Source organism: Neofelis nebulosa, chromosome 4 (assembly GCF_028018385.1).
Source record: "Neofelis nebulosa isolate mNeoNeb1 chromosome 4, mNeoNeb1.pri, whole genome shotgun sequence".
In the NCBI taxonomy this organism is placed as follows: domain Eukaryota; kingdom Metazoa; phylum Chordata; class Mammalia; order Carnivora; family Felidae; genus Neofelis; species Neofelis nebulosa.
The window spans coordinates 71,788,283-71,800,976 of NC_080785.1; the positions used below are offsets into that span (position 1 = coordinate 71,788,283).

Here is a 12,694-nt window from a genome sequence, read left to right on the forward strand (position 1 = left end):
CCCCCTAATTGATCTATAGATTCAATGCCATTCCAAGAAAAATTGCAATAGGTTTTTTTCATGAAACTAATGTCAACTAATTCTAAAATTTATAAAGAAGATAAATTTTAGTGCCAAGAACAATTTTTTTCTTTAGTGCTAAAGAAAAAAAATAGAGGGGAGGAAGGTTTCTTTCCCTTCCAGATATCAAGATTTATTATAAATGCTAGTAATTGTCATAAGGTTGTATTGATATAGGGATAGACAAATTAACCAATTAATAGAATGGAGAGCCCAGAAACAGATACATCTACATAAGGAACAATGATATACATCTGAAGAGATGGTGCCACAGCTGACTGGGGGAAAGGATGTCAGTGAATGGTGCTCAGAGAATTGGTTAGCCATATGGCAAACACAAAATTAAATTCTTACTTCATAAGAAATACAAAACTTGAGTTTAGGTAGTTTAAGGATTTAAATATGAGAAGCAAAATTTTAAACTGTTATATGAAAAGGTTGAAGAATATCTTTCTGAGTTTGGGGTAGGGAAGGATTTCTTAAACAATACCTACACATTTTTACTTAAGAGAAAAGACTGATAAATTTTACTGTGCTACACTTGTCAACTGGTGTTCATCAAAATCGTTAAAAAATAGACAACCCACAAACTGGGAGAAGATACTTTAAAAATATATAGCTGACTAATGATATGTATCTAAAATATAAAAAAGGACTTGGTAATAAGAAAAAAAACATGAAAATAAGTAATAAGGCATGAACAGACATCTCACTAAAGAGGAGACACAAATAACAATTAGGTAAAGAAACTTACTCTGATCAGTAATGAAAAATGTTCAGATTAAGACCACAATGAGAATTTTACCCTTGGTAAAAGTAACTGAGGGTGGATATGGGGATTAGATAAGCACTTTGGAAAACAGTATTGAATATTTCACATAGATGAGTGTCACTGTACCCTATAATGCTATAGTCCCACTTCTAGGCATATACCCAAAAGAAACACTTGCAAATGTCTACTGGAGGTGTGGCCAATCATGCTTATTGAACGATGTTTGTATAGCAAAACACTGGAAACGCACAGAGCAATGGAGACCCAGAAGCCTGTCGGCAAGAGAATAGATAACAAAAGTCTATGAGAAGAATAGAGAAATAAATTGTGGAGTTTTCATTCAGTGAATTAAAAAAAAATTTTTTTTAAGTAGAGTGGACACACAGTGTTACATAGTTTCAGGTGTACAACATAGTGACTTGATAACTCTCTAGTTATGTGATGCTCACCGCAAGTATAACTACCATCTGTCACCATACAACTCTATTATAATATTATTGCATGTTTACAGCAACAATGAATGTAAGCTTGCCCAGCAACATGGACAAATGTTTTAAACATAATGTTGAATGAAACAACCAGCCCCAGAAGACTACATACAGTTAAACACTGTTATAGAACTCGGAAACAAGCAAACTAACATATTTTAAGCATACATGCATTTATAATAAGACTATATTTAAAAATGAATGGGATGATAAATGTAAAATTCAAAATGGCTACTGCTGGTTGCAGAGAGGGATGGGAGAGAAACACATGTCTTGAGCCAGGATTCTCAAGGGTTCATGATGTTCTCACTCATACCTTACTACTAACATAATGTTACAAATATGTATCAAATAATATGCTAAAAAGGTAATGATGAAAATTTAGCCTATCTTTCATTTAACACAAGTAGTGATTTATCTGTAAATAACATATCTATATTTGTATATAATAACATATTTACAGTATTTTAAAATATTCTATTAACATAGTCAAAAAGAGGTTTGCATATCTTAAGCTAATATTTAAACATATAAACCCACTGATTAATTTATTCATTAGATATTTGTTAAGCATCTAAAATAGATCAGCTACTGTTCTAGAAATAGGGGATCAAAAAAGCCTGAACGCATGCATACCTCTCTGCTATGAAGGGCTTCACATCATCATGAGAAGTAAAATTTGAGAACGTTAAAATGTTACTTTATTTAAATACCTCATTAGAAGTGATAGACTGCATTCTGTTATAGCTGTTAAAATTAAACATTAAATATAAATTCAGATAAAATTCTCTTCCTGATTTATGAAAGGTCCTTCATTCTCTTCAGTAGCCTGTGACTTAAAAAAAAAGTATTAGAATTTATGAAATTTATAATAATGAAATTTGTGATAATTATGGGAAGGTTAGCCATAAAAAATCTTGCCACGAACTTGAAAATGTCTGATCTTTCTGAGTTTTAGCTTTGAGATACCCTAACAAATAGTAGAAAATTGATACTTTTTTTTTCCCATTGAGAACATGATTAAGTTATTTCACAGGGTAAACTTTTAAAATCCTCAAGTCTTTTTTGCATTTTTTCATTTGCTTCTTTGTGAGCAATAGTTCCTAATTTATTTTAATGACTCGTCTTAATTTTAGTGTCCTGTGGGAAACTTGTTGATTATGTGTCCCAACAGACAGCAACAAGGAAGTCATTAAACCCAACAGAAATTTGACAAATTGGGGACAGAGAAGTCCTTTTAACTTCGTGCAATAATATGCTTTTCAGAATATGTACTTTCAAATAGTGTTAAAGGTTTGGACTTACTTATTCCAAAATTCTTTTTTTTTATTGTTCTCTCAAATAATATTTCTGGTGAGCGTAGTTTCTTTCCTTTAAAGCTCACAGATGATGCTATAACAGTCTTTGATATTTATTTTTAAATGAGCCAGATTGTTCTTTTCGTTTGAGTCAGTTTTGTCCTGCTCTTTTTGTCTCAATGCACACTACAGCTTGTCACTGCCAGAAGGCTAGTGCTGGGATTCTAAGACGATTGCACAATCATTTGTTGTTTTTGAGGTACTGCACACCTGTCTGAATGATTTAATATCTGTTATAAAGTTAATTATTCCTTAATTTTTGAGGCCCTATCTTGTTGTTGGCCTTTGCTTTGTTTGGTGTTTGCACTGGCCATTTCGGGGTTGACTTTGATGTAAGTTCATTGGCTCTGCAAATGTTTACTAATATTTGACTCTACAAAGGGATTGATTTGTGTTTTTGAGCATGTGCCATAAGCTTTACAGGCTATGATCCTTATTATTCTTCTGCTCCCATTGGGAGATACGAGGTCCAAGGGGTTATTCATGCATTTTTTTGACTGGTTGGTGTGCAGTTTATTACTGAATACAAAGAACACAGAGATGTGCTTTTTTTCAAAGTGTACTTTTTAGTATGATCCTTAAGCTCCATTTAAAAGTGCAAAAATACATTGTTTTGGCTTTTTTGAAATCTTAGACCGGCACTGGTAAGTAATTTCTAATGGTTAATCCATTTACTAATGATGCATCTTCGTTGGTACTAGCACTTAATGGTGTTCTATAAAAGGGTCTTTCCGATTTTAACTTTTTGTTTTTGCATGTTAAATAGACTTGACTAATTATTTATTTTCCTATAACATTGCTAAAAGCTCTGAGTCGTTATTGCCCGGAGAAGGCACATTTTGTAAGTATATAAACAAATAACGAAAATGGGAAGAACGACAATTTGTTTTCATTTCGTCCTTAATGAATTTCATTTCCCAAATAACATTTCACTTCTTTAATATGATTTTCTTTTTCTAATAGATAACTGCCTACAATAGGCGTACCTTTGAGACTGCAAGGCATAATTTGATAATTAATATAATGTCAGCAGAAGGTAGGTACGAAGGATATGTTGCTGATTGTTTTCTTATTTACCAGAAGTATTTCATTATGTTTTATATCTATGTAAAACACAATTCAAGATTTTAAGGTACCACATACCTAATGTTACCAGTAAAGTAGTGAAGTGTAGAAAAGAAAGTGAAGCAATATTTAACTGGTTATAAAATATTATGATGTGTGATGCTGCTGAAAAGCTCAGAATAGGGGGCCAAACACATGGGCCACTTATCTCTCCAAGCCTTGGTTTCATCATCTGTAAAATGAGACTAAGACCAGCATTTCTCTCCCAAGTCTGGGGTAAGGAAGGAGTCTCTGAGTTAAGGATTGAAATGTACTTAACATGGGGCTGAGCTCAGAGCGTACAGTCAATAATTATTAGCTAGTTTTATTACTTTACTTTAAAACTGATCATAGGTAGTGGTTTAATTGTGTGTGAAGATGGAGAGTTGTTGATGGGAAAACACTGGAGTTTGGGTCACAGTCTCCTTCCTAAATAGCAAATCACGCATTGTTGGAGCCTATCAGCAATTTGGAGTTACATATAGTCACATTGTAAGTTACTCCCAAGGATTTGGAAGGTTAGAGACACAGGAAATATTCTAAGAGTTGCACTCTCAAGTATTCTGACCCTTTTCTGGTATTCAGTTGGGAAAAAATTCATGCCACTAAAAACTTTGTAGTTAAAATTTGTAAATCATGGGATACTCCTCTCTATGCTAGATATCATTTATGAGGGTAACAGAAGAACTGACACAGCATTTTTACCCATAAAATTAGTAAAAGCAATTGTGCATCTTAAGTAGGGAATTCATAGTTCTATTTACCAGTACAATTAAATGAGCAAACAAAATATTAGAACCTACTAATTTGCAATTCTTGATAATTGAGTTAAAAAATACCTGTACACTATTTGAAAGAAAGCAATAGTTATAGAATTGATGCTGCAAAACATAATTGGGGAGATTGCTTAAAGATTTTGAACCCCTATACGTGAGTTTTTTCCCACGTGTTTTAGCAGTGTCAGTTGCACACAACAGTGTGCTCGTTTAAAACTTAACGTGACTTTCATATATGAAAGGCAAGTTCAAATGCCAGTTCTGTGGGCCTGGACAGAAGATTCCCTGTCCCTTTTTCTACTTCCCAAGGGCTTTTGGTAGGTATTCCTGTTTGGACCCGGAAGACTTTTGCAATTGTAATTGGATGCTTGCATCCAGTCTAAGCTGTCCTTATAGAATTGAAGTACCATTAATGGTCAGAATAATCACAAAATTCCCTTTCTCCTTGGGAATTCATCAGTGTAGTGATATAGTTACATTACAGTGGGCTTGGACCACTAACCTCACCATTATGCTCCCAGAGGGGCTCCCCTTTCTCAGGTACAGAAGTCCCTACAGATTGAAAGACAGTCTGGTATACAGTTTGAACTTCCTCCTCAAGTCTGGTCTCAGGACTGGTAGATACAGAATACACGGGCATCCGTCCTCTATGTGTTTGATATGTAGAGACCTATGCTCAAGCAGATACATCTGTAGGATTGAAAGTTGGCTTTACAGGCTATTTATTTTATTTAATGTGTATTTATTGTAGAGAGAGAGCATGAGCAGGGGAGGGACAGAGAGAGAGGGAGACAGAGAATCCCAAGCAGGCTCCGCACTGTCAGTACAGAGCCTGACACAGGTCTCAAGCTCACGAACTGTGAGATCATGACCTGAGCCCAAATCAGGAGTTAGATGCTTAACCAACGAGCCACCCAGGTGCCCCTGTATCGGGGGTTTTAAAGGTGTGTTGGTGAAGGAGGAAGAGTAGATAGATTTTGGAAGCCTCCACTTTTATTTTGGGCAGAGCTGCCCCACTGTCTTTTACATAGGGTTCAGTGGCCCCAAACTGTGAAAACCAGTGAACCAAATAGCATGCGTTTATCCTCACTGGTCTCGATGGAGTGCATGTGGGCACTAGGATGTACATCTTTGAGCAGGGCTTACACACATGCCGTGTCTCCCGGATAAGGTTAGGAAGAGAAATAGCAGGAGTTGCATATCAGGATAATCATGCTCAGTCTGACTCTCTGCCCAGCTGTCTCCTCCTCTGAGAGACCTAATGGGAAATTAGTCATGTAGAATCACAGAGCTTGGAGCTCAAGGAGAGTACATAGAGTGATTCTCTAAATTGGGTCTAGTGCCTCAGAGACCTGCCACCAATTTGTTGGCCTGCCGTTCCCTTGGCCTCTGTGATGTCCAAAGATAGCAGGCATGGGATTTCCCCAAAGTTAGAAAGCTCCTATGACTCATCTTTGGAAGGTCTGGCAGCAGCTCTTGGCTCGGTGGACAGCAGGCAGCTGTAGGGCCCAGAGCCTCCAAGGGGTGTGGCGGCAGTGTGTCTCAGAAAGGAGCCACGAAACAGGGTCACATGGATTAGGAAAAACCAAGTAACAGTTCTCCAAAAAGTGGCATTGATAATAAGAAAAATGTTTTGCACGCTTTTTTGGAAAAGTGGATATAAAAATACGGAGTAAAATTAATGGATGATAGACTTCTAGCACACTCAAAAACTATATTTGGTATTATTTATAAATATTATTTATTGCCAAGAAACTGTTCTTCATGACATATTTATGCATGGCTGTTTTTCACTATGGAGAAAAATGTGGCATGATTAAACTACTGTTTATCTGTATAAAACAGGAAATGTATCTGTATAAAACAGGAAACTTATCTACATAAAATAGAATAAATAAATCATATTTTAGAAGATTGCAGATGGGCTATACATCAAACAAATCTAACAAAATCACAAGCAGAATAAATGGCAGTGTAGAAGATGAATAAAGAACCTTCCGTGATTAGAGCCTCGAAAAACTCAGTCTTTAGGAAGAGACACCATAGGTCTAGAAAACCCCCTTGAAAATTCTAAAGCCTGAACATCTTCCCTGAACATCTTCCCCTGAACATGTTCCCCTGATCATCTTCCTCTGGCTTCAAATGTCTTTTAATATTAAAGAGGCTTCATAAGAGGTGAGGTCATCAAGATTTCAGTTATTTATTGTGTAATTTTTAGTTTTTATTTAATTATTGAGTAAGAGTGGAATACTTAACAGATGTATGAGTTTTAATGAAGTAAATCAGAGAATATATGTAGTGTAATTACTACTGAGGACTTTAAATGTGTATATAGTCCAGAAATAATTTCTTTTCCTTCTAAGGGGAGAATTCAGGTAAACAGCTTGTTCATATTATTTATAATAATTGCTAAAGTTTACTATTTTATAAGTTCTTACTCTATGCTAGGAGCTCCACTGAGCACTTTATATACACGGTCTCCTTTAGCTTAGATAAAAAATATATGAGGCAAGTTCAAATGATGGCAACATTCTGGGCCTCTCTAAAGATCATTTTCCCCTTCTGACAATCCAGAGCAAGTACCTACTCACCCCCTGGTCGTGAGTATTAAATGTGATAATTCACCGCAGTCCCTTAGCTTGGCCTACCTCATAGTAAGTATTCCCAAAAAAGTAGCCTTTATTGCTACAGAAATATTATTAAACATAAAAAGCTATTCTTTATCTTAATTTTTTTAAGTAGGCTCCATGTCTAACATGGGGCTTGAGCTCATGACCCTGAGATGGAGTTGAATGCTCTATTGACTGAGCCAGCCTGGCACCCCAAAGCTATTCTTTATCTTAACAGAACAATCTGAATATAGGAAATGATGTTTTTTAATTCAAGAGTAACATTTGAGGAACTGAAATACAGTTGACCCTTGAACAATGCAGGGGTTAGGGTGCTGACCCTTGAGCAGTTGAAAATCTGTTTATATCTTCTGGCTCCCAAAAGACATAACTAGTAATAGCTAATAGCTTACTGTTGACCAGAAGTCTTACCAATGATAACATAAATAAGTCTGTTACACATATTTTATATGTTATATGTATTATATACTGTATTCTTACCATAAAGTGAGCTACAGAAAAGAAAATGTTATTGAAAAAATCATAAGAGAAGATACATTTACAGTACTCACTATATACAAAAAAAATCCACATATAAGTGGACCTGTGTAGCTCAAACTCATGTTGCTCAAGAGTCAACTGTAAATTTTATTTATTTCTATCTATTCTACTTAGTTACACTGAAAGTCTGAATTGGACATTGGCTACTTAAAAATATTAATTTAAAAATTTTTAGAGGGAAATTTTGATGAGATGTTGAAAAGGAAAAAAGCTAAGTAAATCTCTAACAACATGAGGTAGGGAATTTTGTGAGAAATTTAAAATATAATTCCCTAGAATATTTAATTATGGAGTGATCAAAAGAGAAATTACTATGATTTCAGATTTCTTTTTGAAAATATAACCAGTATTTATTTTAGTAAAAGTAATGTTTCAGCATGCTCTAAAAAGATCAGGAATACTGCAAATTAAAATTATGGTATTTCAAATTATATGTAAATAACTCACAAACAATTACAGATATTTTGTAACATCTCTATTTGGAAAGAACGTTGCTCTGTGCTTCAACCTTGTCCTCTGTTCAAATGGGCAGTGAAGTACATAGGGTTGTAATGATTAAATAAGACCATGTACTTGAAAAAGATCTGTTGATTTTAAAACACTACAAATACAAAATATTATTCCTACCCACGTAGAGTTTTCTGGAAATGCTCCTTCCATATTGGCAGGGGAGGAGACTGGCAAGTCACTGGGAAATTTGAGGCAGGTGTGGCATTTTTATCTTTTTTGGTCAGATCCTACAATTACAAATTGCCCTGCTATCCCTTGGATTTGATTACATTGTAGGTAAAATTCTGTGTCAGATGTATGTCATGTTTTTAGATATGTCCTCCGTTATGCAGAAAGTCTTTAAAGTCAATATTATTATTCCCCAAAGCCAGGATTATGACAGAAATCAACAAATCTCAAATTGTTCATCTGTTTCTCTTTCGAAAGACTATTTTATTAAAGATACACATATCCTTTTTCACCAAAATTAGACTTCCCGTTACCATATCAAGCAGAATTCTTCATTAAAAATATGAATGTAGAAGAAATGTTGGCCAGCGAGGTTCTTGGAGACTTTCTTGGGGCGGTGAAAAATGTGTGGCAGCCAGAGCGTCTGAACGCCATAAACATCACGTCAGCCCTAGACCGGGGCGGCAGGGTCCCACTGCCCATTAATGACATGAAGGAGGGGTAAGCAGACCTTTATCTCGTTGCCTTAAATATGCATTGTTAAATATGGTGATCTTATCAAACTTATTATAGATAAAGGATGGCCTATTGCATTCTTTTTAATAAGTAGGTATTATACAGATATGAAAACACTAGCAATTTTCTATATTGACAAAGAGGTTACATTAATGGTTCTTTATATCTGATGTTCCAGGTCCTGTGAATTCTAATTGTAGATCAGGATCAGCATCATAAATTATAGCACTAAGTCTTTTGTACCTTCCATAGAGGAGCTGAGTATTTAGGGTCCTGAATTTCAAAGGAAATTGATGCCCCAGTTATCAGCTGCAGGACACTCAGACTGCTGTAACTTTATTCTAGGAAACTATTTCTTCGCTTTAACATTCTTTCCACCATGTGTCGGTGATGGATAGCTGGAATGGATTTGAAACCTATTCCTAAAGCCTGGCCTTGTCACTCATAAGCTGGGTGACATTGGGCAAAATGCAGCACTCCTTTGTGCCTCGGTTTCCCCATTTGCTCCAATGGGCATTGTACTCTTTCTTCCTTCAGAGTTGTTATAGTGTCTAAATGAGAGTGCATTTGAGAGGGATTCGTCTATTGTCATGCCTTGCAAATGATGACTTATACCTGTATAGAGTTTAAGAAACACTTTTTATGCCTGGATAAATTGAAAGGATTGAATGTCAACATCAAATCAAATTTGGTCTTTAATTTTTAGCCTGTAGGTTGAAGCAGATCTACCTTTTTTTTTTAAACCATTCTATAAATATATGAGATATGGAATAAATCACAGTTTATATAGCATATGCCTTTCCAACTCCTCCTTTATCCATATTCATGGTAACATTTTTATACAGATGATATCTGGAATTAACTAAAATACCTGGATTAATAAGAATTAAATTTAAGGGCAGCTTTAACAGAGAACTTTGTTGGAAATAAGGGAAGAGATCACAAATAGACACAGATGAAGTATGGGAGAGTAGGTAGAAGGGGGATAAGGGATAAGCAGTGAGCTGTGAAGTCCAACTTACAAATTTCAGAATTAAATTGTAGCTTGTATGTTACAGTAATGGATTTTAAAGTCAGTCAAGCACACATAGAAGTGCTTTGAGAAAAATAGCTGCTTTATCTCTTGTCTATCTATTGGTTGGCTTTCTATATGAAACCATAATTTTAGAGCTTAAATTTTTTTACTTCAGAGTTCCAGCATGATTCTGTTTCCCACTGAGTATTTAAAGTAGAACCATGGAAAATGATGAACAGAGAATCTCCCCTGAAAACATTCTCCAAAGCTGGAGTCTTTTCAACAGTTTCTTAAAGTGATGCGTTTGCAATGATTGTTAAAACAATGACCACAAGATGTTAGAGGAAGCAACCTGAAAAACAGGCATTGGTAGGGTTTTCCCTGGTTGTGCTTTCTTCTGGGCTCACTCTTCCATAATCGGTAGTGCAGGCCCCGCCCACAGAGGCTCTTTTAGAAACAACGACCCTAAATTGAACTGAACAACTATCTAAACCAAACGCTGACAAAAAAAAAAAAAAAAAAAAATGGTGCTTCTCAACCATGTCTAGCCTAAGAATTGCCAGTAGAGCTTTAATAAAAATATGGATAGGTTCCTGGCTCCTGCTTCCCCTTAGAGATTCTGAGTCTTGGAGTCTAGGGCTGGGCCTGAGCATGTGACTCTAAATTAAGAACAGAATTTTTGTCCTATAAGTACTTGTTAGAGAATTCAGTCATTAGCTGACTGACCCCCTAGCACCTGCTAGAGGGAGGCATGTGCTGTCAGATATTTGAGAGAGTCAGTCCCATGGCATTTATTTGGACCCTGTTGTCTCAGATCCCTTCCCAACTTGAAATGCTTTCCATGAGTTTTAATTTAATGTTAAGCCGTAACCTTTACAAAGTATTCATATGATAAGTCTTTTAAAATAGCATTTCTATAAATTGTATGCAATGCCAACTCTACTACTCCAGTGTCCCTATATGAACACCAGTGAAACAAGATCATACTTGAGTATCATTCCAGAAGAAAAAATTGTCCCTGGAATGATTTTGCGTATCTTCTTTAGTTGTTATATAATGCCTTGGTAACACACATAATTTTTTACCCTGTTGCCTGAAACTTAGAAATAAATCCTGTGCTTGACTAACTCCTCTCTTGTGCCGTTCTTCCTTTTTGCTGATGTAAGAATCATAATTCTTAATTTACCTAATAAGCTTTTTGCCTCTGTACTTTGTTTTGAAAGTAACCTGGGCTATAAATCCCTTTTAAAAGTGAAATTTTGAAAAGTTCAAGAAGTAAGGTCAGTATAGCAAAAGAATTCCATCCCTTTCTTTTTTTTTAAAGTTATTTTACGTTTATTTAGTTTTTGAGAGAAAGAGAGAGAAAGGGAGCATGAGTGGAGGAGGGGCAGAGAGCGAGGGAGACACAGAATCTAAAACAGGCTCCAGGCTCTGAGCTGTCAGCACAGAGACCGACGCGGGGCTCGAGGTCCCAGACCGAGAGATCGTGACCTGAGCTGAAGTCAGATGCTTTACCAACTGAGACACCTGGGCGTCCCAGTCCCTTTCTGTTTTAAGATTTTATTTAAAGATGTAGTCATATACTTCTGAAGTATTAATTGAGCACCTGATAAATGAGTTCTGCTTAATATTTAGTAGCAAAAGTCTCAGACTGTTAAACATACACACAAATGATATCTCCATGAAACTATTTCCTATTACTCATGGCAGCCGCAATCTGCTAATGGCAAGTTTTTCCATATTTGATAGATGGAGTCAGATAAGCAGCAGATGAATAGAAGTTCTCCGCAGTAGACCCATCAGAGGAAACCCACTGCCCTTCTGCAGCCCCAAGTGCTTTTAAATGTCAATCACCAAGAACCCCCTCTGCAGCATCCTGGCTCCTCATCCTTCCTGATGTACATTTGTGCACCTCTCGAGGCTCACTGACAGCTTTCAAACTTCTCCTAACTCTAGCAGAAAACAATTACAAAGATTTACTTCAAAGTAAATAAGCTCCTGCGAAGGAAGGCTGAGCCTCCTGAAAAGATTTTCTTTCCCTTGCCAGACCCATAACCCCGGGCAACTGTGCTGGCTCTGGGTGTGGTCTTGCTGCTGCTTTTGCTCCTGATAGGGAGCCAGAGGCTAAGGACTCGTGGGTGCATTTAGCCTGGGATAAAGCTCGTGGAAAGAGGAGTGGGTTCATATTTCATTCTAGGCATGGCAGAGCTGCCAGCCCGGGGTGAGTGATGTGGTGTAAATGGTGGCTATGAACGGAATGATGGGGTGTGAGGATTAAAGAATATACTCACTTTTCATAAGAGATTGTCAAACCCACCACTATTTCCTCTGGTTACCGAAGCATGTGGATCTAGCCTCAATCAGCAACAGAGAATCCTAGTTTATTCGTTAGACAATCTCACAAAATACTCCCTCTAATTAATTGTTTGCTTTCTGCCCTATGAGGGCCTCAGTGAGAAGTTACACTTGGGGAAGAGAATGTAAGTCAGTGGCTGCCAAATACTGCTCTGATGCAAGGTTATGATCCTGGGCCAGTCTGTAGTGCTCTGCTGACTTTGTCCCCGTGTTTTCTGATTTATGAGATTGTCCTTTATTCTTAAGTCACGTGCCTCCTACATTTTTGGTGCAAACATTCTTTTGTGGAATGATGCTGATAACCTGATGGGAAATTCTAAAATAGAGCCTTAGTAATGTAAAAATTGGAAGTCCATATAAATCTATTTTTGTAAGTATAAGTCAGTATAGCTATATGCCTAA

At 36.4% G+C, this 12,694-nt stretch overlaps 1 protein-coding gene across 13 annotated transcripts in view; it reads left to right on the top strand.

Moving 5' to 3' along the window:
- Positions 1 to 12,694, top strand: part of SGCE (sarcoglycan epsilon) — a 69,516-nt gene that overhangs the window by 32,117 nt on the left and 24,705 nt on the right. For all 13 annotated transcript variants that reach the window (XM_058725056.1, XM_058725057.1, XM_058725060.1 and 10 more), the window contains 2 exons: positions 3,642 to 3,714; positions 8,709 to 8,907. In XM_058725056.1, coding sequence (XP_058581039.1) covers positions 3,642 to 3,714; positions 8,709 to 8,907 — 272 coding nt within the window. The remainder of the gene's footprint in view (positions 1 to 3,641; positions 3,715 to 8,708; positions 8,908 to 12,694) is intronic.